At 41.1% G+C, this 24,992-nt stretch overlaps 1 protein-coding gene across 2 annotated transcripts in view; it reads left to right on the forward strand.

The window, feature by feature from the left end:
- BACH2 (BTB domain and CNC homolog 2) overlaps window positions 1–24,992 on the forward strand; it is a 388,486-nt gene that overhangs the window by 89,724 nt on the left and 273,770 nt on the right. For both annotated transcript variants that reach the window (XM_060419566.1, XM_042253398.2), the window contains one exon: window positions 4,537–4,649. In XM_060419566.1, the coding sequence (XP_060275549.1) occupies window positions 4,641–4,649 (9 nt within the window). In that variant the 5' untranslated portion in view covers window positions 4,537–4,640. The remainder of the gene's footprint in view (window positions 1–4,536; window positions 4,650–24,992) is intronic.

Raw genomic sequence — 24,992 nt, forward strand, 5'->3', positions numbered from 1 at the left:
AGCACCATCATCCCTTATTGTGGAAGGGAGTGATTGGACTGTCTGTAATATAATGGTTTTACATTTTCCAGTCTTGCACAAGGATTCCACTTGAAGGTTGTCAGAGGTGTGTTAATTACCCCAACTCATGAAATTTACTCCCCTATGGTGGAGGATATTAGGGATATTTCTCTCATCTGTTCACGTCATTTCTGACGCTCCTAAGTCCTAGATTTAGAGAATTTCTTCTAGACTCTTACCACCTTGCCTGCTCTCCCTTTCTCTCCAAGCACCCATTCATCTTTGTGTTCCCTCGTTCCTTTTCCACAAGCTCTTGGGTCCTCATGCTTTGGCCCTTTGCTCCCAGGCTACTGGATTCAGTGATGTGAGGGGAGGGACTGGGGGCCTTGATTCACAGGCTGACCTCAGGCTGTGTTGTATGTAAAAGCCAGTGGGAACTTGGACAACGTGAGGCATGAACCACTGGCTCCTCTTGACATGTTTCCTGTAGGGAGTGCCAAAACTCCTCAGCTTTGAGTTATATCAGAAATGCCTTCTAAAATGAGCATCTTGGTAAAGATTGAGGAGTTGGAGTGGGGAGAAAAACCCAGCTCATCATATTCCATTGATTTCTTATTGGTATTTAATGCCACTGAAGGTGTTAAGTCACTCAGTTGTGTCCAACTCTGCGACCCCATGGACTGTAGCCTTCCGGGCTCTGTGGAATTTTCCAGGCAAGAATACCGGAGTGGGTAACCTTTCCCTTCTCCAGGGGATCTTCCTGACCCAGGGACCAAACCTGGATCTCCTGCCTTGCAGGCAAATTCTTTACTGTCTGAGCCACCAGAATCATTGATTATTGGTAATAAGTATTTGTTGCCTTTTCAAGGGCTAAGAAATGGCGCAACACACACACACACACACACACATACACAGCCATTTGACATGTTTAAGCTTCTCTTTAGAGTAAGGAGAAGAGAATAAAGTTGGCTTCTATTCTCACTATGCCTCTCTACACCATTATCAGTGATCCAGTTTAACATACTCTTCTCTGTGGTAGGTGGAGATTGATGGTAAATAAATAGTGGTGAAACAGGTAGGCCCGGTCTAACTCTACTCCGACTCCCACTTGCTGACACCCGAGCCCTGAGAGTGTATCATCCCGGAGAAGCCCTAGCATGTGGCGCTGTCACCAGGAGCCTCAGGACTGGCTGGTGAGGGGGTCGGCCATATCACTGAACCTGTCCCCAAGGCTCTTTGGCTCACCTGCCCTTTGCTTTTCTCCTTTTTCGTAACCTTCACCTTTTCTTTTCATTCTCTTTGCTCTCGTCTTCTTACATGTGCCCTGTCTCTACCTTCCTGCTCACCCACACTTCATAATCCGCCTGGAAAGATGAATTGCAATTCAACTAAGCTTTTAAATGCCTAAGGTTGACCATGGGCTTTGTTTTGCTGGTTGAACCAATCCTGTTAGGAGTGACTGAGTGGAAGTCACATTGGGATGGCGTTTCTTCAGCTGCCCTTGAAAGTCATCAGCTTCTTGAACAATTAAAAAGAAACATTGAAAAAATAGAATAAAAAAAAGAAACACTCCCTTAATTCTACTGTGGTAACTCTGATATCTTTTCCCTGAATGCTTTATACTTGAGTCAGTCTTGTTTTTTAAGCTGTGGATTTTTCTAAGCTTCTTCATAAATTGAACTGGCTATAAAACAACCAGGTTCTCTGTATTTCAAAGAAGATTGAAATAACTTGATAGAATAAGGCTAGTCTTTTCCGATGCTGTCCAGAAGCAAACTGATCCAGTTTCTAATTCTGTCTTTTGTTTGCTGAGGTTATTTGTGTTAATTGTGATCTTTCAGTGTGTGTGTCTGTTTTATTGGGGGAGGTTCTTTTATTTGTGGTCTTTGAACTTATTTTCATTCTATAGTGTCTTGAAATGAAGTCACTTCCAGCACAGGGTCTCCTGCCTACTACAGCATGACTAAGAAGAATTCTTTTTCCTCTCTGCATCCAATTTCCTAATTAGGAAAACTGCCACTCAAATTGATCCCAGTACTAAAGAATATAAAAATGCATTGTACAGTTTTGAGCATTGTGTAAGGTATTCTTAACAGTACTTCCTTCTTAAAAAAAATTTGTGATCCTGGACCTGGAAAGATTTTCTTCTTCTAAAAAAAATCCGGAAGGCCATTTGCAGCGATTATCAACATTGTTTTTAAGGCCTTCCATTAAGAGTCATGACATCACTCTCGGCCCTATGAGTGAGAGCAAAGAAAAAAAAAAATCTGTTCATGATATTTATTAAGAATTTTCTAGGTGATTAATGTTTCCCTTGGAGAGTTTTTATTCTGACTTTGTTGTAGAACCGACATACATGAAAATGATATAAGAACACTTGGCTGGGGTGGCGGACAGGAGAGGATCCAAAATTAGTTTACTGCAAGCTATGTAAGCAAGTTCTCAGGGCATGGGGATAGTGGGATGATTGGAACTGGGTGGGGTTTCCTTGGGGAAATTATGCTCAAGAATCCTTGTCTGTTTGTTATTATCTTCTTGTGCCCACCTTTCCTGTGTTGATAGCAATGTGTCCCTTTGAATGGAATTGTGACATCAGGCATCTCTGCCAGGTTTTTGAACAAACTTCCCAGTTCATTGTTGGGCCATAGTTTTTAAACGGATCAAGTATATATGTCAAAAAGGAAATAACATGTCTAGATTTCTCCTTTAAAACCCTGAAATTCATTAACATCTGCTTCTAGAAATTCAGAGAGTATAAGTTACATGCAGAAATTTCTTTCAGTCACTTTTAAGCTCGCTTAGAATTAGATATTGAATTTTCTTGGCTTTGAAGCAGTGATTACCCAGGTCTCGTGTACAGATGAGGGTGTTTTTGGATGTATTTAGGCTAGAGAGGCAGAATTCCAGGGTCTCTCCATGTTGTACATCATTGTTAAAATATGTTATTTCTATGACTGAATGTAATATTTTCTTTGGAATTTATGTGTCTCAAATAGCTGAGGAGTGATCGGCAGTCTCTTCTCCCTGTCTTCTGATTTATAATAACATTGTGTTTGCAGAATGATATTGTGCGTGGAGTAAGGGTTTATCTTTTGAAAACGTGTATTGCAAAATCACTTCCTTCTTAGTGAAAGATGTTAAAATGGAGAATACAGCCTTGGACTTAAGTGCCTTCGACTCAGTCAGCAGACATGCCTCATGTTGTTCTCCAATAGACGAAAGCTGGCTGCTAAAAACTAAAGGTGATGCTGGGCCAGTGGGATTCTGCATACTTCTCCCTTTTCCTCTTGAATATTTTCTACACTGTCATTATAATTAAAATAATATATTTTAAAGACACTGCAGTTGTGCTTGAACCTCGAATTCCAGGCTTTATGGAAAGATTCAGATATATAAATCCTTCCTAGCTGCAACCTGAAAACACATAGAAATAAGGGGAATATAAGGCACCTTACGATGTTTTGTTCTCCTGTCAAATCCTCTCAGAAACATCTTTCAAAGGAAAAGGCTACCAATCCAATTAAGTGGTTGAATATATTTTCTTTATTTTTCCTTAATATTTGACAAATTAAGAATCCTGGAACTGAACAAGGACCATTGTGTTCTAAAATGTAATTCAAATGAATCGAAAAACCTACCTGAAGAACCAACAATGTGGATAAAAACATGGACCCTATTTCCCATTTGAGGGGATGTTGGGTCATCTGCTTCATTTGGCCCATGGAAAACAGAACTCCTTCTGGTACACTGCCTCTCAAAAAGCTCCATGGAAGGCTCTAGCTGTTAAGTCCTGACAGTGGTACAGTCAGGCTCCAGCAAATGCTGGTCTGTTTCTTGGTTGGTTGGTTGGTTTTTTCTTTTTTACCACATCATGCAGCATGTGAGATCTTAGTTCCCTGACCAGGGATCGAACCCATGGCCCCTTCAGTGAAAGTGCAGAGTGTTAACCACTGGGCCACCAGGGAAGTCTCAACTAGTCTGTTCCTTTACTCCTGTGGGCTGCATGGTATTGAGATTTGGCACACTTGCTGCTCATATGTTAGAGCCTTTTCCTTCCCAAGGAGACTAGAGGCTGCACTAGAAGCCCTTATATAACTGACCTCTCTGGCTTACTGGTCACTGTATCCTCAGTACTCAGTGCATAGTACGTACTCAAAAAATAGTTACTGAATGAATGAGTGTTCTCCCTGTGCCTCCACAGTCACTCAGAGTATATGATATCCAACTTTTCCTTGGACGCTGGTGTGCCTGGTGTCTGCAGCCTCAAGACTCTTGATTAGACTCTCTAGACCTGCACCATCCATTATGGTAACCACTGACCACACATGGCTATTTACACTGAGCTTTAATTAAAATTACACGGAATTTAAAATTCAGCCCTCAGTTGCACTGGCCACAATTCACATACTCAGTAGCAACGTATGGCTAGTGGCTACCGTATTGACTAGCACAGGCATGGAGCCTTGCCATCATGGCAGAAAGTTCCTCTGGACACAGGACTGCTCTGAAAGATCTTTTCTTTGTTTGTGATTACAGTGCAGCTGTCTGCTTCAGGAAGTGAGGTCAACAGGAGCAAGGAGAATCTTTAAGAGCTGCCTCGCATTGTGACATGTCTGATTCCTTGCTGCAGTCCCTACAGCATGAACAAGGTAAGAGGCACTTTGGGGACTGATCCTTTGTGTCTTCTCTATGGTACCATGAATTTCCTTGGCTACGTGATGTCTTTCTGTGATGTGAGGAGGTTGTGTCTCCTGCCGGAAGCGTTATGGAGGTTGGCAAGCAGTGTCGACAGGCAGGGTCACAGGCTGCTGGTGGTGTAGTGTTCTAGAGGTGTCAGCTGTGTTCGTCGGAGGCCTCTGAGCAGCTGGACTGTCGGTTGTTAGTATAATTGTCTTGCCATGGATATTGGAAGACTGAGGCTCTAGGGCCAAGCTGCTACTGCTGCTGCTAAGTCGCTTCAGTCGTGTCCGACTCTGTGCGACCCCACTACCTGGGTTTAAATATCAGCTAGCTTTGAGGACCTTGGGAAAGTGGCTTAATGGCTCTATGCCTCCGTTTCCCCATCTGTAAAATGCTGGTGATAATGGTATGTAACTTGCAGGGTTGTTTTAAGGATGAAATGAGTTTATATGTGTCCTAGTGTTTAATACAGCCCCTGTCTATGTTATAAGCATTTGATTAGTTTTTTGCTGTTGTTGTTTCTGGTGTTGGGGACACTGTTATCCCTCAGATATTGTTGCCAGAAAGCCTTAGGTGCAGGTGGCGCCAGTGGTAAAGAACCCACCTGCCAGTGCAGGAGACTTAAGAGACATGAGTTCAATCCCTGGGTTCGGAAGACCCCCGGGAGGAGGGCATAGTATCCCACTCCAGTATTCTTGCCTGGAGAATCCTATGGACAGAGGAGCCTGGCAGGCTACAGTCCATGGGGTCGCACAGAGTCAGACATGACTGAAGTGACTTAGCACGGCCTGGCAACACTTGCATTTATTCCTTGATTGATCACTCAGCATGCAGTGATTGATTTCCAGATGGGCACTTGGGGGAAAAATGATGAATGGGGCTGAGGTCCTGCCTTTAGCAGGTGATAGACAATTTAGGGGCCCTGGGACCGGTGTGAGGTGAGTACCAGAAGCTGGAGAAGCACAGAAGAAACATCTCTCTTTGAGGAATCTGGAAAGGAGCATATAGAAGCAGTGACGTCTCGAGTTGAATTCTGTATGCTACACGGTCATTTCTTGGGCACAGAAGTATGGCAGGGCATTCCAGGTAAAGGAAACTGCCTGTGTGTAGAAGTGCAGAAGCTTCTGAGAAAGTCTGCCATGCTTAGAGAACAATAGAGTTTGTATGGCTGGGGCAGGATATCTCAACCTTGGCACTATTGATGTTTGGATCAGGAAGTCCTTTGTCATGTGAGGCTGTCTTCTGTGTTGGAGGTGTTTAGTAGCGTTCAACTTCCTCCACTTCAGTGTGACAATGAAAAATGTCCCAACACGTTGGCCAGTGTCCCTTTAGGGAACAAAAAAGGCCTGCTTGAGAGCACCTGCCCTGGCGGAAGATGGCAGCTAGGAGCCCAGAGAAGGAGGGACGGATTGCATTCCGAGAGCCCCTGAAGGATTTAAAACAGGGGAGAGACAGTTCCAGAGACTGCAACAAGAAGTAACCATGGATTGTAATGGAGTTGGACAGTGCTTTTAGGTAATTTGGTCTTAAAAACCTACTACGGGACTCCTAAACTTTAGAAAGCCCATGTAACTTGTTGAGGTTCTTTTGCTAAGATCCCTTTTCCAGGGGCAGTTTTTCTCATGGCCATTGTTCGGCCTTTTTATGGGCATGGTTGCTTTACCCCATCAGAAGGGATCAGAAAAAAGTAAGCCATTGTTTTGGGGGTTTTTTGGCCATGTTGTGAAGCATGTGGAATCTTAATTCCCTGACCAGGCATCAAACGCCTGCCGCCTTCCCTGGAAGCGCAGTCTTAACCACTGGACTATCAGCGAAGTCCCAACACTTTTTTTTTTTTTTTTTTTTTTTTGAGAGATTTTCATTTGACTGAGCCAAGCCAAAGAGAAAGAAAGCTTTGCTGACCTTTCCCTCCCTTGGGTTCAATACTTAAACCTTTTCTTTATTCCCTATTTTTTTTAATTGAAGTATAATTGCTGGGATAGTTGGATGGCGTCACTGACTCAATGGACATTGAGTGAGAAAACTCAGATAGTGAAGGACAGGAAAGCCTGGAGTGCTGCAGTTCATGGGGTCACAGAGTTGGACACGATTGAGCAACTGAGCAACAGCAACAGTAGTTGCTGGACAATATTATACAAGTGACAGGTGCACAGTATAGTGATTCACAACTTTTAAAGGTTATGCTCCATTTATAGTTATTATAAAATACTGGCTATATTCCCCACGTTGTGTAGTCTATCCTTGTAGCTTGTTTTATGCCTAGCAGTTCATATCTCCTACGCCCCTACCCTGGTATGGCCCCTCCCCCTTCCTTCTCCCCACTGGCAGCCGCTAACTTATTAGTTCTCTATATTTATGAGTCTTTCTGTTTTATTTGTTTTTGTTGTATTTTTTTTTTAGATTCCACATACAAGTGAAATCATACAGTATTTGTCTTTCTTTGACTTATTTCACATAATGCCCCCTAACAGTCTTTGAGGAGTGAGCTTTGGAATCCTGGAAGATGGGCAGGTATTCTTCCCCAAGGTCAAGGTTGGAAGTGGGGGAGGGAAGGAGATTCATCATGGCGGTCACTGCAGACCTTGGCTTCTATCATTGACAGTTTGATGTAGTGAAAAGCTAAGACAACTCTTGGGAAATCTCAGATTGGCAAGCACAGTCTGCTGTGGCAGCCCTGCCCTGAGTTTCTCTGGGGCAATGCAAGACCTGACGTCATGGTTTGGCTCTTGGCACACGGCTGGGAACCAGACTCAGAAATTTCAGAAGTCTCGGTAGGTGTGTCGGTTGCTTGGGAGGTTATGTTCTTGCCTGAATGACCCAGTGAATGTTTTATTTTATGTTATTGTAAGTCAAAGTGGTGATTAAGCATGATGTGTAACCTTCATCGGTCAGCATTTTTCTTATAGTTTTCTTGGCATAAGACAAAAAAATAGGTCACCCCCTGGGGAGAAAACAGACCTTAGCACAAATAAAACTAGACAGTCACCTCATCAGTTAGGATATATAAATTAGAACATTGGAAATATTTTTGAGGGTATGACTGATTTTCTAAGTAGAAGTGTTCCTAGAAACTTGGAGACATCTGGCTTGTACGTTTCCCACTTCCTTGGACATACACAGTAATCACTCTCCTTCCTTCCCAAACCCCAGCTCGCTTTGTGACACTTTGCCTAGGGACATGTCTGGCTGGGTGGGGGTGGGGGGCTGGGACATCCTAGGGTCCAGGGCTGCTCCTCTGAAATACCACAGCAAGTCTGATCACAGTTGGGCACTGACAGCTTCCTTTTGGGTCAGTTGGAGACAGAACCCTCTAGAAAACATAGGAATGCGCGCACGGCATCAAGAATTGGCAGCTTGTCTAACTAACCTAACAGGGATAATCTGTTAGTGAGCCGTTGGCAGCCAGGTAGGGCCTTCATTCCTCACATTCTGGAACTTCTCTGTGTGCCCGGGTCTGGAATGCACCTACCTGGAAGGGGTACACTTCTGGCCCTCAGATAGCCAGCGCAGATACCTTAGTGCTGGCAGAAAACAGAGGGCATTCCCAGCCACCACAATGTTCACTGTGAACTTAGGGCCATTTCCAAAGGCTGGCGTACGTGGGATGTGTCAGGTTGATACAGGGTGGATACCCTCACGTCGCTTCATCTTTTCAGTCTTGTAAACAGACTAATGCTTGTACATTTCTGGGCTTTGCGCTCTAGCCTCACACTTAAGGAAACTGTGTATGTAAAAATTTCCCCAGGGTTCTCATGCTCCCTGGGCTTAGGCAGACTTGCAGACTATGTTTCCAACTTTCATATTCTCCTTGGAGCTTTTTGCAAGAGCTGACTTTCCAATCTTTTGTGTTGATCAAAAACTTTATAATTAGGATTTCACTTTAAATTTGTCCAGTGTCTTTACCCTTTCTACTTTCTTGATTATCCTCTTGTTAATATGTATAAATACATATTTTACTATTATAAATTTTGCTAACCAGAAGGATTATTGTTTTGTGTTTATATTTTTTATCTATAATTTATATTTCTATGTGTTGTTTGTATGTGTTGTCATGCTGTCAAGAGAGGATTTTAGCGTGTTGTACCTTAGAAAATCGTAGCCAAATGAGAGGTTGGACAGAATGGGATTTTGTGGACATAAACTGGGCAGGGTGGTGTGCATTTAGGACGTGCCACTATGTAACACAGAACCACACTTACAGGAACAAAGTTCTGCTTTTGAAAGAGCTCTCTCCCTAGAAGAAAGCTTGGAATTATGATCCTAAACTCTTTCTCTGTGGTCATCATTCTCTTGAAGGTGCATCACATGATGTTCTCTGCCTTGAATTTATGAGGACACTCCATCTGATTGAAAAATAATTGACTTTTCCGTTATTGCCCAGAATGCTCCTCACTCTACCCCCACAGTGAAAATGAATCTTCTTAGAACTGTTTCTTCCTTGTCATGTTAAGATAAGGCTAAATCTGATTGTTACTGCCTTAGACATAGGCCATGGCATCAAATGGAGGAAGGTGGTGTCTCTTATCTCCCTTGCTGGGTGGATGCCACTATTTTGCTTACTCAGCCCAACATAATTTTTTCTCTGAATATTTCCCAATCTTCAGCACCATATTCTACTGTGCTAAGTTTGAGGCAGTTTCACCTTTACACGCAAATCAGTATCTCTACAGTTGATAGAAAAGTAACACTGAAAATTTCATTTCTGCCTTCTTTTAGAGTTTTTCTTACTTTGCCACTCCTCAGTAGGAAGTCCAGGACTCACACCCTTGGATCTTCCCAGAAACACCTGGCAGACACATTACAGCATCAGGTCCTTCGCCCTTCAGCACATTTATCATGTACACAATGCGTACCATGACCATGCTTGCTGTTCACCAGGAAGCAAAACAAAGGTCTTGACTGTCCAAAACCTTCGTTCTGGCCAACATGAGGAGTTGTCTCACTCCAGAGTTTAATAAGCATGCATCTGATGTTCAAACTTTCTCCATTTGAAACTTCTTCCACCTGAAGAGCAAGTTAATAGAGCTACTGGATGCAGGATAAGGGATTGGTGAACAGTAAACGTGTAAGAGCTCTCTCCTCCCCTTTCTAGGACACGCTAGGTGGTTTTACCCAGTGACCAGTCTTTATTTTATGAGTCTCCACTGTTGTTTTTCTGAAGGCAAATGGCCGAATTCCCCTCCTGGCAGACTTTGGAGAAACATCACACCCTTCAAAAACCAATGACACAGAAAAAAATACAAATACAGCTTAAATCATCCTGGAATAAGGAGGGCCTTATTAATATCTAGTGACAGAAGTGATAGAGGAAGAAAATGTATTTGTATAAAACCTAAAGGTGTTTTTAACGTCAGAAGACATTCTGAACTCTCCTACCACACAGGAGACTAGCCGGGCAACATATACAACATGTATACAACACGTGTCAGACAGTTAGCTAACTTATGAAAAACTCTTGAGCGTTAGGAAGATGAGTGATTCCTCTAATAGAAAATGGGCAAAGAACAGAAAGGTAAAGCCAATAAAGGAAGAAATGTGATCAGCAAATAATTTACAAGAAAATACCCAATCCCAGAAGTTATCAAAGTAAGACAAATTAAAATGATGAGATGGTATTTTCTACCTATACAGTTGATGAGATTCTATTTCTACCTATACAATCGAGGAGGATTTAAAACAGTTACTCATCAAAGGTATAGATAGGACTGATAGCCCTCTCTCATTCAAGTTAATGAGCATGTTTCTCAAGGGGGCTTCGTGTGTATCAAAGCCTCCAAAATACATGTACGTTTTAACTCAGAAATTCCGTTTCTGAAACTCAATGAAAATTGTCATAGATGTGTGTAAAAATTTAGCTAAGATTTTCATTATATATTATCACAGTAACTTTTAAAAAATAATAACCATAACACATCCAGACAGTAAAAATGACGAGGGATGGTAGAATATTTAGTGATATAAAAAGATGTTTCCAATAAATTGTGAAGAAGGCAAGTTATTAATACATAACAATATATACAGTTTGATCATTATTTTTTTTTTAAAGATTCCCTTCTGCCCACAGCAAAAAGATTGCAGATACACAGCAAAGTACTAAGAGCATTGTCTTCTTTTTGCTTATATGTTCTAAATTTTCTTAAGCAATATGAATTCTTTCCTACTAAAAATAGTGTTTTGAAATAAGGCCTGCAATTATCTTTAAGACAGAGACTTCACTAACTATTAAAAATATGTATGATGAAGAAGACTTTGCGGTGGGCTTCCCTGGTGGTCCAATGGTTAAGGCTTTACCCTCCAGTGCAGGGGGTGTGAGTTCAAGCTAAGATCCCACATGCCTCGATGCCAAAACACCAAAACATAAAACAGAAGCAATATTCAGTAAAGACTTACAAAAAAATGGTCCACATTAAAAAAAAAAAAAAAAAGGAAAACAGACTATGAGGATTCTACCCAGAATTCTGGCAGTGTTTTTCCCAAGGACAGGTATAAGGTATGCATGTTTCTTATTTAAGAAAATATTTTTCTGTGAGAAGAGACACCTGAGAGCTCTCTCCACTAATCCCTGCCCTGAACACGGTGAAGAAAGGCCAGATGAGGATGACATAGTGAGAAGTGACCATCTACAAGCCAGGAGGAAAGTTCTCACTGGGAACCAATCCTACTGGATTTTGATCAAAGACTTCAGTCTCCATAACTGTGCAAAAATCAATGTCTGTTGTTTAAAAAATTTTTTTCAACTTTCTTTTTTTTTAAATTCCTCTTTCTTTTTTATTTTTTAATTTTTTTGGAGGTTAATTACTTTACAATATTGTGTTGGTTTTGCCATACATCAACATGAATCTACCACAGGTATACACGTGTTCCCCATCATGAACTTTCTTGCAATTAATATTTATATGTATGATTCACAATCAGAAAAAGCAGGCATTTTACAATAAATACATTTTTAGCTGTTTTGCATTTGAGGTACAAGTGGGTGGAAATATTTAATGGCAGATAAAAAGAGAAAGAAGCATTGGTCAAATAGATCTGAATGTGGAAGTCATTCTATTTGACATATTACCAGGAAGGAGTATTTTAATGCACCAACGTTTTAGAGGCAGTAGTATATTGAGAAATGCTCTAGAAAAGATACTGTCTTGAATTCAGTGGCTATTACATCCTCTTACTCATTACATCCTCTTATTCAAGATACTGCTAAAGCGCCAAGTTTAGACCAATGGTTTTCAAGCTGTGGTTTGGGGACCCCTGGGGTGCCCACTTATGGGCCACCTGCAAGGTCAAAACTATTTTCATAATAATACTGAGACATTTTTTGCCCTTTCCACTGTCTCTCAAGTATACAGTACAATTTGAGAGGCTCCATGACATGCTGTGATGTCATCCCCCTGATGGCTGTTTGTATGTTTCCTTGTGTTTTCCTGTTCCAAGAATGTCTCCATTTTAATTTTTAATATGGTAAAGTGTGTGAGTCGCTCAGTCATGTCCAACTCTGCAACACCATGGACTTTAGCCCGCTAGGTTCCTCTGTCCATGGAATCCTCCAGGCAAGAATACTGGAGTGGGTTGCCATTTCCTACTCTAGGGAATCTTCCCAACCTAGGGATCGAACCTGAGTCTCTTGCTTCGCAGGCAGATTCTTTACCATCTGAGCTACCAGGAAGCCCCACATTGACAGAAATAACTGACCTGGACAAGGGCTCTTTAGGGTCTGCAATCATTTTTAAGCATATCCTCAGTTAGGAGTCTAGTCTTCGCCTGTGTCCTGTATTTGGCAGTAGTTGCTCTAAGAAGAAGGTGGTCCCTGGCCCCTGGTTCAGGAGGACCCTGGACATTGTAGTGCATCTGTTCTCACCTTCTGCATCTTTAAAGAAACATTGCCCTTTTTCTTTATTTTTAAAACTTTACTTTGTAGAATTTGTGAAGCTGCGTGAAACTTTGTTAGCACAAGGGTGACATGTAAATTGAATTCCGCTGAATGTGAGGTGTATGGAAATCATGAAATTAGACCTCCAGTCTCTTGCCTTTGTACTGTACTGGGCAGGTCTGAATTTTTAGGATGGAAACAGGAATATAATTTCCTTCTGAGAGGTATAGGAGTGCATATTTAAAATAAACATGACCTGTACAGATGAGCCTATTTGCAAAGCAGAAATAGAGACACAGACATAGAGAACAAATGTATGGACATCAAGAAATGGAGGGGTGAGATGAATGGGAGATTGAGATTAACATATGTTGGGATTGACATATGTGTACTATCAATACTATGTATAAAATATATAACTAATAAGAACCTCCTGTATAGCACAGGGAACTCTATAATCAGTGTTCTGGAGTGACCTAAATGGGAAGAAAATCCAAAAAAGAGCGGTTATATGTGTACATAAGGTGGATTCACTTTGTTGTACAGTAGAAACTAACAACATTGTAAAGTAGCTATGTGTGAAAGGGTTAGTCGCTCAGTTGTGTCCAACTCTTTGCAGCTGCATGGACTGTAGCCCGCCAGACTCCTCTGTCCACAGAATTCTCCAGGCAAGAATACTGAGTAGGTTGCCATTCCCTTCTCCAGAGGATCTTCCCAACCCAGGGATCAAACCCAGGTATCCCACATTGCAGACAGATTGTTTACCATCTGAGCCACCAGGAAAGCCCTAATACTCCAATAAAAATTAGTAAAATAAAAAACATAACCTAGTGGATGATCAGCTTGGCATGAAGTAGGGAGCAGACAAACTTGAAATTAACTGAGTATGTTTATGCTTATCTGTCTTTAAAATGTGTGCATGTCTAGAACTTGTGTTTGTAAACGTATGTAAAACAGACCTGCTGTTTGAGAGTTGCTTCCTGAATGATGTGGAATTCTCCCCTAGACGGTCCTCACTACTGGGGAAACAACATCAGTGCTTCCGTTTTGGTGCCAAGGCTCCTGCTCATCTCTGCTTCACCAGGAACACATTTCAGCCTCAGGCGTGGGGCTCCCCTCTGCCTCTCAGAGCAGCACATGTTGGGGCAGTGGTCTGCGCCTGCTCCTCTGAGCATGTATCTTTATGGTCTGGGGTGTAAGTTAAAAATTTGAACCTTTCTGTACAGAGAATGTGGCTTCAAAGGAAGGATGCTATGGGAGCTCTGAGATCAAGGTCCCCGCTGTGGTGCTACTGGTGGCTTGGCAGTGTCTTGACTCGATGGGCAGGCTTTAGTAGCCTCACTTACCAGCTCCCCATCATATCAGAAAAGATGAGGGAGAATCCAGATGGGGAGGAGGGAAATTAAGGCTTCAGCCTGGACTCTTGGTTTAAGACCATCCCAGACCCAGAGCAGGAAAAGGACTATGTTTTGACATGGCTGCAATCTAATTTCAAGTCTAAGGAACTGAGCTGTGAGTCACGATACAGGCTCTTTGAAATGTGGCCACAGCTGCTGTTGTTAGTCACTAAGTCACGTCTGACTCTTTTTCGACCCCACGAACTCTGTCCCTCCAGGCTCCTCTCTCCATGAAATTTCCCAGAGAAGAATATAGGAGTGGGTTGCCGTTTCCTTCTCCAGGGGATCTTCCTGACCCAGGGATCGAATCCATGTCTCCTGTGTTGCAAGCAGATTCCTTACTGTCTGAGCCACCAGGAAAGCCCTTGGCTGCGGCTACTGATCATAGAACTGTTCTCACTTGGAGGGAAGAGGATGCTTGGTCGCACTTGGTTGATTTTAGTGGCAGTTCACACACATTGTGAGCGTCAGTTTGGCAATCTTACCATCCTTATTTCTTGAGGGTTTAGAGAGATGTGCCTAGGATTTTCTTGATTACAACAAGTTTTGCTTTGCTGCTTTTTTTTTTTTTTAACTGCCCTACCAGCCTTCATGTCGAGCTGTAATTGAATGTTGACTGAACCGTGGGAGTCTTGTTCAGCAGCACCGTGTGGAACTAAGCCCACACCAGCCTGTCGCATCATTAGCCGGGTCCTTTGGACACGTGATGTGTGTGGTGAGCTCTTTCTTTGATCCTGGTGGTGACTGGGTCCCTGGTAACAAAGAGGTCAGTGGATCCTGGTCCGGGCATCATGCGGAGGAATGCCCTGACATCCTTCCAAGCCCTCGGCTCTGCCCCTTTACTCCTGGCTTTAATGGAGACAATTAAGTTACATCCTATTTAGTTAATTGGTGATTGGAAACATGACTACTCAGTTGATCTGTGTCTTGTCTGTTAGAATATTAATAATCCACTTACTTTGCCTGATTTTGTGAACACATCTCCACCAGTGCAGTCGCTGTGTAGGAGGGGAAATACGTAACAGAGAGTTTGCTTTCAACCCCAGCTTATTAATTTGAGTACCTAATACTTTGAATTGCTTTTTATCCCTCCCTTTTTGTGCTATGGAGGCCTTATAATGTGGAGTTGTTTGATGTTTTTCCCGCTTCTTGTTATCTTTTATCTCCATAAAAATAAGCCTAGCATTATTGTCTTCTGTAAGATGTTTTCAGAGAGCACTGTGCTTTTGAATGTATGTATGTCCTCAGCTTTATGTTTTAAAAACCTCCTACTGTGTGATAAAATCGATGCATGTACTAGCTAGAGGAGAGGTGCCTATTCTGAGTACGTAAAACTACATAATTTGTAGAAACTCCTCAGTTAATGCTCGGAAGACATGTATTTCTCATTGCTCATAAATGACAATATTTAGGTTTAAATGCAAACATTTAGATTTGATTAATCACAGTTTATGTATTCTTCTGGTTGATTTGCTTTTTTTAATGAAATAGTTTTCTGATTTTTTACACCTTTAGACGTTAATAAAGTAGCATTATCTTGAGAGGCTAGTCTCAATTATATATAAATGTGAGCAATTAATTAAGTTAGCCAGCACAAGCCACAGAAGTAAGGTGTCATCACATGTCAGTGATCGAGGAGCACCTGTTAATTAGAACAGTAGGAAAACGGCAATGAGTTATGGGAAAAAAAAAAAAAGATGGGTGAAATTAGCAATATCTCTTGTTTTTTCTTAAATTCTACCCATAAACAATATGTTGTGACAGCTCTAGGATGGGATTATGGCATTTCGGGTGAGGTCTGATGATGGCTAAAAATAGACGTGTATTGAAGATCAGAAGAGGAATATTAAACAATTGAAATTTTGTGAAAGACTGATGCCGTTTCATTGTAATAATTTCCCCAAAGACACATTAGTAATGCTGCTAAATACAGACTTTAATAGACTTTAATAATGTGTACTTTAGAGGCCTGATACACAAAGGAATAATGTATAAAACATTCATTATGGAAAATTGCTACCTTTTTTATTTAATAGGAAATCTGTTGAAACAAAACCATTGCACTGCCTATGGCATTGTGTTCCTGGGTGCGAGCAGGCTGAAGAATAATTGCCACCTTCTCTTACATTTTCCCCATCTATTCTAATCAAGTTGCAATCATATTTACTTCTTTGTTCCACGAATGAGATTAGATGGGGATTAGAGACTATGTATATTGGATGTACCCTTGTTCACATGTGGTCCAGCCTCTCACTACCTGTGTAATTGTGGGCAAGGACCTTAACATCAGACTCCACTTCATTTACACACTGGGGGTTGTTCTACCTACCTCACAAGGTCAAAGTAGGAGATGTGAAATGTTGGCAGGGCGGAGGCTCCACGGAACAGGCACTCAATAAAATACTTCCTATTATGATTACTTTCTGCATCTGTTTCTCTTTGTATTTCTTGTTTCTATGGGTGACCACTGGATGGAGAGAGCAGCTTGGGGGTCGAGAGTAGAAAAAAGCAATTAAAAAGAAGCCTCCGTAAGCAGCTCTGTCGCCAAGCCCTGCATTGGATTTCAATTTGATTTTAATGTGCTGCTGAGAGAGCCATGCTGTTGAAAAAGAGAGGAGAGTAAGAAGCAGATGCTTTTGGAAGAACAGTAGGGCATTTATCTCTTTTAATGAGATAACATCATTAGAGTGACAAAGTGCAGCGAATCGATACTCGAAATGGACTAGTGCTATCCTTCCAGAGTGTGGTGATGGTTACCCTACAGAGCCGAGAATCTGCTGAATCACGAATTCTGTCTTATCTGTTATTAGAGCCTCTGACTTTGATCTCACAGAATAGATCCACACCTTTGGAATCTGCCCAGGAGTAGAAAAACAGGCTAATTGGATAAATGAGAAGAATCCAGGGTGATCTATAAGCTGCTCTGTAATCAGAGAGCCTCAGAGGAGGGAGGTTGGGCTTTTTTCCCTTTGACTTCTATACATGGCTGCGCATCCTCGCCCGCTCTCCTTGCTCCCCGTCTGCTTCTTGGTGTCGTGTCAGAAACACTAATCATGTCAGGCTGTGGCACTGACAGCCCTGACATTCACAACAGAGAGACAAGAAGGGGAGAGAGGAAGAGAGGCCTTGGAGCGGAAAGGTGAGGAGAAGCAGTAGGGGAAGGATTTTTTATTTTTCTTGCACATAAACTCCATCGCTGCAGCATCACCAACATTTCTGGGTAGATTACACTCAGGGAAAATGAAGGAAGAAGCGAGGTGAATTCTGATGGAGATAAAATTGGGCAAGGAAGATTTTTTGCTACTGTTTTTTCCCTCTTCTCTTAGACTTCAGTATGTAGTTTATATGAGAGTGACTGAGGCTGTGATTTCTTCTCGTCAAGAATAAAAAGATCATGGAAAAAATTTCCCTCCTGTGAATTAGGAGTTTGGGGTGAACATATACACTCTACTATAAAATAGGTAAACAGCAGGACCTACTGTATAGCACAGGGAACTGTGCTTAATATCTTTTAATGACTATAATGAAAAAGAATCTGAAAAAGTACATAAATGTGTGTGTGTGTAAATATATAACTGAATCACTTTGCTGTGCACTTGAAACTAATACTTCATTGTAAATTAACTATACTTCAATAAAATAAAAAAATAAATTCACCTCTTCCATTATCCTAGTTTTTCTCTTCAAAACAAAGTAAAATTGAATCTTAGTAGGAACTGTGTGCTGTCTATGATTTTTCCTTTTACTGCCAGATTCCCATAGTTAAATCTGAACAATGACTACTTCAGGAAAGGGGTCATTGGTGAAGGATGTTTTCTGACCGTGACAAAGCTGACGAGGGGGTCTGGACTGTTTAGTGTCATCCTCTGGCTGTCTTACCCTTGGCCTCCCCAGCACCTACCCACTGCAGGAAATGCTGATGCATGGGACTTCCTTGGTTGTCCAATGGGTTATAATGCTATACGCCACTGCAGAGGGCACAGGTTCAATTCCTGTTCAGGGAACTAAGATTCCCACATGCTGCACAGCCAATAAATAAATACGAATTTTTTTTTTTTTTTTTTTAAGAAATACCAATGTGCTTGGCAGTTTGGAGCAGGCTGCCTGTGGCCAGATCTTTCAAACACCTTTGAGTCTCCTCTCTCCCTCGGGCAACTTTCTCCATTTGGCATCCTTCTGGTGAATGGTCTCCAGTCTCCATCTTGGATCAGTTCAGGACCTGGAAACCTGTGGCCACATCTCACATGCATTTGAAATCCAGATGCTATGATCTAAATTGAGCTCTGAGCTCAGGCTGAATCATCCTAGCTTTTTTATAAACAGGAGAACCCAGCTGCCAGCTCAGCTTTTGAGGTATTTTGAATTACAATTCTATGTCTTAGCAAGGATATCTGTCCTTTCACTTTTTCATGCAAGGGGAAAAGAAAATACTAAAAAGAAAACAGTATATTGATTCCATGTTAGTTACCCTACCACAAAGGAAGTACATTTTTTGGTCTAGTTGAGGGAAAAAGGTGTTACATGGTGACATCTCTTCAGATTAATTGAAAATAATATTAATAAAGAACTTTGGGAAAAACAGAGACTTTATTTTGCAATATTCTTGTTCTTAGTACCCAAGTAGGATTTAACACACTTGGGCCACTTGGGAGAAATGTTTCTCTGAATTTGCAAAATAATTGTTTTAAGCAAGTTATAGCATAATTTAAACATTTACACTGTGGCTTATTTAAAATTCTTGAGGAACTTCTGTTTCTACTGGCAGAGGAGAGTACATTTGTACCCTGGGGAGGGTTTGGGGGAATTACCCCCAAGTATCTTCCTGTAAACTCATATTTTCTTTGAAGTTCCCTTTTATCCTAAAAGTTTACATGGATGTTACATTGTTCTCTGTGTTCTTTGGTTTTTTTTTTTTATGTAAAAGAACTTTAAAAATTACTTGCTAGTTAAATTATTAATACTTAATTAAATCTTAATGTTATTAATACATAATCTAGCTATTATTACAAGTAAACCCTCAATATTCAATGGTTTGGCACAATAAAAGTTTCCTTTCTTGCTAAATTTTGACCCACTGTAGGTATTTCTGATAAGTAAAGTGCTTTTTACTCAGCAGTTATTCAGGAATCCTGAACCCAGCCTCCTGCCTTGTTCTGGCCTTGCTATCTGTACTGGGCTTCTAGGCTGCTGTTAGACGGTCCCACAGCCTGGAGGCCTTAAATAAAAGTAATGTGTTGCCTCACAGTTCTGGAGGCTAGGAATCCAAGATCAAAGTGTTGGCAGGGTTGGTTTCTTCTGAGGCTGTGGGAGAAGGATCTGTGCCAGGCATCTCTCCTTGGCTTGTAGGTGGCTGTCTTCTCCCTGTGACCCTTCATGTCATCTTCCTGCTGTTCCTGTCTGTCCAAATTTCCCCTTTTTATAAGGACACCAGTCATACTAGGTTCGGGCCCACCGTCTTTCAATGTGACTTTATCTTAACTAATCACATCTGTAATTATCCTATTTCTAAATAAGGTTATTTTCTGAGAGACTGGGGGTTAGGACTTCATGAGTTTGGTGGGGAAGAGAAGATTCAACCCGTAATCCCATCTTTGAGGCTTATGATTGTCTGCCTGTAGCTGGTAGAAGGGAGAGAGAGCATGAAGAGGGAACACTCCTTAATCCCCACAGCCCTGAAGGGAGTCCACATTTTCCCTTCATATTCCATTGGTAAGAACTAGTCACATTTCTCCTTCTGAGTGCAAAGGACCTGGGAAACGTAGTCCCTGGCTGGATAGTGACTGTGCTAAGTGGTTCCAGGCAAAGGCATGCGCACAAGAGCCACCCATCTTTCTAGGAAAAAGTGTCATGTATATCCTGGATCTTCCTCTGTTGCTGAGAGCCAGCCCATCCGTGGGCACAGAAGGAGATCTTATCCAAGTTTGAGAAGCCCATTCTAGCACAGCTCAGAACGCTTTTCAGTGAACACTCTAAGTACTATGTGTGAATGGGTGCCTCAGCTTGCTTACTATTTTGTTTTCTTAAGAATCTAATATATTCTCAAGGGGATTTTATTTACACTATTAATGGATACGTTTTCCTCTTATGAGACTAGTAAACTCCAAAATAATGAGGTTTTACTCTTCGCCAGAAGTATAACTTGTGGTTAGAATGATTTCTTATGGTACAGTGACATTTTTTTGTTACATGTGCTGTTATTACTGAAAAATGTTATGCATCCAAGAGGGAGAAAAGGATATTGTGAGTGCAGAGGACAATTATATAACCTGCTGTGCTTATCTCAAATGGCTAGAATTTAGTATTTAATTATAAAAGTCTTGTCTTTCCTATCAGATTAGTCATTATTTCGAAAGTTGAACGTGGGTTTTGTCAGTGACTAAGTAATTGCTTTGTATGTTCCTTTGCAGTTACAGTAAGAAGTCATGAATCCTCTACATTTAGAACTGCTAAAAATTATTGAGATTTGCCAGTTGAGTAGGTTTATCTAAAGAAGGACTTGGGAAGAAATTTCCATTGTGAATTTTTGGCTTCTCAAATTAATTTGTAAGAAATTTCACCTGAAAAAGATAGTGATAGTATCTTGAAAAGGATAAGTAGGTACAGTTTGAAAACTTGGTAGGTAGTGTGAAAACACATGAATATTAAACCATAATATTTAAGATTTTCATCATGAAATCCCATGTCAAGAAAACTGTCTCTTGTTGCTTTATGGTTTTGTTACTTTAAAACACTGATGTGATCTAATGATTTAAAATCCATCAGTGGTACCATAGATTTCCTTTTGGTCAAAAAACTGACAGTGATACTTTAGAAAGATAGTCATTTGAACAATAGCCTTTTAATTTTCAGTGGTTATAGTTTTTAATACGGCAAAATAAACTAACACAAATATTTGGGTCGTTTTCAGCATGAACTGATATATCATTTGCTGATCTGCATGTCTGTACCTCAGCACAGTATTGTCTCTGCCTTTAAGCTTCCTCTACCCAATATATTCAGTTTTGTACACTGAGGGCAACTCTTTAATGCCCAGCTCAAAAGCCACCAATATCACAAAGTCCAGTAGAAAGAGAGTCCAGAAGAGAGAATGAACTAAGTCCTCATTCACTTAGATGTCATGAATTCAGATTTTGGATTAGAATCTAGGATGACGTTTATCCTTGGTAGATATTTGATTAATAATTTAACTGTTAAATCAGTACCACCTGTCTAGATATAGCAGATCCAGTATTCGAATTTGGATTTTATTGATTCCAAAACCCAGGCACATTTTCATTCTGTCACATTGCCTCATAGGAGAGTATTTGAACTGTATTCTGTGGATTTGCTAAGATGAGAGTAAGTGCAGCATCCCAGGATGAATGTTTTAGTTCCTGAAAGAACAAGTCTTTTGCAAATGAACAAATTAATATAGTGGCTGGAAATTAGTTTCATCTCATCATTAAAGCAACTGTAGAAATTTTACTTGCTAACACTTCAGTAGACTACCACTTTCTAAATAAAGGAACAGCCTCAGATTCAGAAAACCTCTTAAACATCCAGTGTGTAACTAACTTGGGCTTCCCTGGTGGCTCAGTGGTAAAGAAACCCCCTGCCAATGCAGGAGACATGAGTTTGATCCCTGAGTGGAGAAGATCCCCTGGAGAAGGAAATGGCAACCCAGTCCAGTATTCTTGTCTGGGAATCCCATGGACAGAGGAGCCTAACGGGCTACAGTCCATGGGGTCACGAAAGAGTCGGACATGACTTAGTCACTAAACAACAACATGAGACTAACTTAGAGTTACTTAGAACTCATGTTAATTTCCTTAAAACTGGTTTCTAATTCATACTCTCACACTTGCTCACCTTTATAAATGCACCCAGGTTATAGAAAAAGCAAGAGAGTTCCAGAAAAACATCTATTTCTGCTTTATTGACTATGCCAAAGCCTTTGACATGTGGATCACAATAAACTGTGGAAAATTCTGAAAGAGATGGGAATACAGACCACCTGACCTGCCTCTTGAAAAACCTATATGCAGGTCAGGAAGCAACAGTTAGAACAGGACATGGGACAACAGACTGGTTCCAAATAGGAAAAGGAGTACATCAAGGCTGAATATTGTCACCCTGCTTGTTTAACTTATATGCAGAGTATATCATGAGAAACGCTGGGCTGGAAGAAGCACAAGCTGGAATCAAGATTGCCGGGAGAAATATCAATAACCTCAGATATGCAGATGACACCACCCTTATGGCAGAAAGTGAAGAGGAACTCAAAAGCCTCTTGATGAGAGTGAAAGAGGAGAGTGAAAAAGTTGGCTTAAAGCTCAACATTCAGAAAATGAAGATCATGGCATCTGGTCCCATCACTTCATGGGAAATAGATGGGGAAACAGTGTCAGACTTTATTTTTTTGGGCTCCAAAATCACTGAAGATGGTGACTGCAGCCATGAAATTAAAAGACGCTTACTCCTTGGAAAGAAAGTTATGACCAACCTAGATAGCATATTCAAAAGCAGAGATATTACTTTGTCAACAAAGGTCTGTCTAGTCAAGGCTATGGTTTTTCCAGTGGTCATGTATGGATGTGAGAGTTGGACTGTGAAGAAATCTGAGTGCTGAAGAATTGATGCTTTTGAACTGTGGTGTTGGAAAAGACTCTTGAGGGTCCCTTGGACTGCCAGGAGATCCAACCAGTCCATTCTAAAGGAGATCAGTCCTGGGTATTCATTGGAAAGGCTGATGCTGAAGCTGAAACTCCAATAATTTTGCCACCTCATGCAAAGAGTTGACTCATTGGAAAAGACTCTGATGCTGGGAGGGATTGTGGGCAGGAGGAGAAGGGGACGACAGAGGATGAGATGGCTGGATGGCATCACCAACTCGATGGACATGAGTTTGAGTGAATTCCGAGAGTTGGTGATGGACAGGGAGGCCTGGCGTGCTGCGATTCGTGGGGTTGCAAAGAGTTGGACACAACTGAGCGACTGAACTGAACTGAACTATGAAGATCTTATTGATTGGCTGAGACAAACACAGAAAAGGCAACCTTGAACCATAGGTAGGCCTGCCCTGAGGGCAAGATAAAGAAAACCTCACTATTTCCAGTGAGAAGGTCAGCTGGAACCCTGAGATAAAAGAAAGATATATTCCTCTGAAAACATTTCACCTTTTCTAGCAACATGATAAGCCCGACTTTTGATGAACAGGATGATTTAGAGTTTGGAAGGATACCTGCATCATTTTCCATTTTATTCCATTTGCTCCCTTCATGATCTCTGCTGTGTGACTCTGGCCAAGTCACATCCTTTGTTTGAAACTTGGGATCTGCATGTATGAGATAGAGCCATGGGAATATATTAGGAGTTGTTCGCCTGATGTTTCAGCCTAGCTTGACTTCAGGAGTTGTCTGTAAAAGATAGGAATTGAGTCCAATATTTGATGTGCATATGCATTCTTCTGAAGAGAGTGGTTCGTAGGTTATTATATCAGATTCTCCCGGGCTTTAGCACAGGAAGAAATCAAGAAGCCAGATGATTTTGGAACTCTGTAGGGCCTCTAGCATTCTAGTTTTCTACAAATTATCTGAAGCACAGGCTGTCCTGGGCAGAATAGAGGAGAAAATGAATTCATTCCATCTCCTTTCTGCAGTGTGACCTGGAAAGGAAAACCTGCAGTGCTTTTATTATAGGCAAGTGCCTCTCTCTTCTCTAGGATGAGTGTTCTGTGTACAGTAAACGTCCAGTAAATGTTTGTGGAGGGTGACAAAATTCTGTTATTAGCAGAAGAGCAGAAATAGCCTATTAGTCTGAAGTGAGGCACTTTTTGATGATCAATGAGCATTTTTTTTTTCCAAACCTGAGCATTTCTTGTAGTTATCTGCAATGGGTGTTTAAAGAATCATTTGTATTAGCACGTAACTTACTTGGAATCTCAGACACTTGAAGAGTTAGTAAGGATGTTCAGAGATTGGTTCCCAGCAGTGAGGAGGCAGAGGCCCAGTGGTGTGAGGGTGTCCAGCCATGCTCCTGGCTCACTTCTCTGACTGTGGTCCCTATAGTGTGGTATGCATGCCATCTTGCCAGAGGGCCTTCTCATATGGCTCATGGCTCAGCAGATCAGCCAGCCTGAAGCAAGAGCCTTATTGCTCAGCAGATAAACAGATGAGAGAATCCTAAGAGCACTCTGGCACCTCCCACTTTGGGTAGGGAGGAAAAAAAATTAAGCAGCATTCCCTGGCCAGCTGTGCAAGTTTGAAGCTAATGGAAGTCTGCTCTTTAATGTGACTCATGCAATTCACTGTATTGAAACAGCACACTATTCTCCAGAAAGTCCCAATATGATTAAAACAGACAAACAAAAACATTATTTCTTGACTACTTGGATCTGCCTTTCCAAAAAATCACGGATGTTGATCTACATTATTACTTCTCAACAAAAATTGTATTCCTTTTTTTTTTTTTTCTGTTGGTGGATTTTAAAAAATTGGCTTTTGAGTCCTTAATATAAACGTCTATGCGTGTGTTTTACAACCATTGACTGTCAACTTTGGTTTAAAGTTTAAGCATCTTGGCTGTTTTCTTTGGAAACTTTATACAAAGAGAATAATCATATAGGCCACAATATTATTATTTGTCTTCAAAGTTGCTATGAACAGTCATTCCTAAGATTTATTGTCTAGGCCAAGTCCACAATTCAAAGTCCAGAGCAGGCCAAATGTTCAGAGCTAGGCTTTGGAAACTGATTTAATTTCTTTTCTAAGGCTGAAAACATACTCAGAGGGCCTCCTTCTGCATTATTTTTTCATTGTTAGGACCACCAGTCCTTATTATAGGTATTTAACATGAAACTTTCATGATGATAATCACTTCAGAGTTGTTTGAGCTGGATTGGTAGTATGAAGCAATCATATCAAAATTTTCAGCAGGAACAGAAAATATAATATAAAATATTATCACCTGTATTCTTTGACATAGTTTCTTAGGATAGGTTTTTTACAAGTTATCTATGTCTCTGTTAGTCATGAGTGAGCACACAGTATGGCATGGTTTTATACCATGTA

The sequence above is a fragment of the Ovis aries genome, chromosome 8 (assembly GCF_016772045.2).
Source record: "Ovis aries strain OAR_USU_Benz2616 breed Rambouillet chromosome 8, ARS-UI_Ramb_v3.0, whole genome shotgun sequence".
In the NCBI taxonomy this organism is placed as follows: domain Eukaryota; kingdom Metazoa; phylum Chordata; class Mammalia; order Artiodactyla; family Bovidae; genus Ovis; species Ovis aries.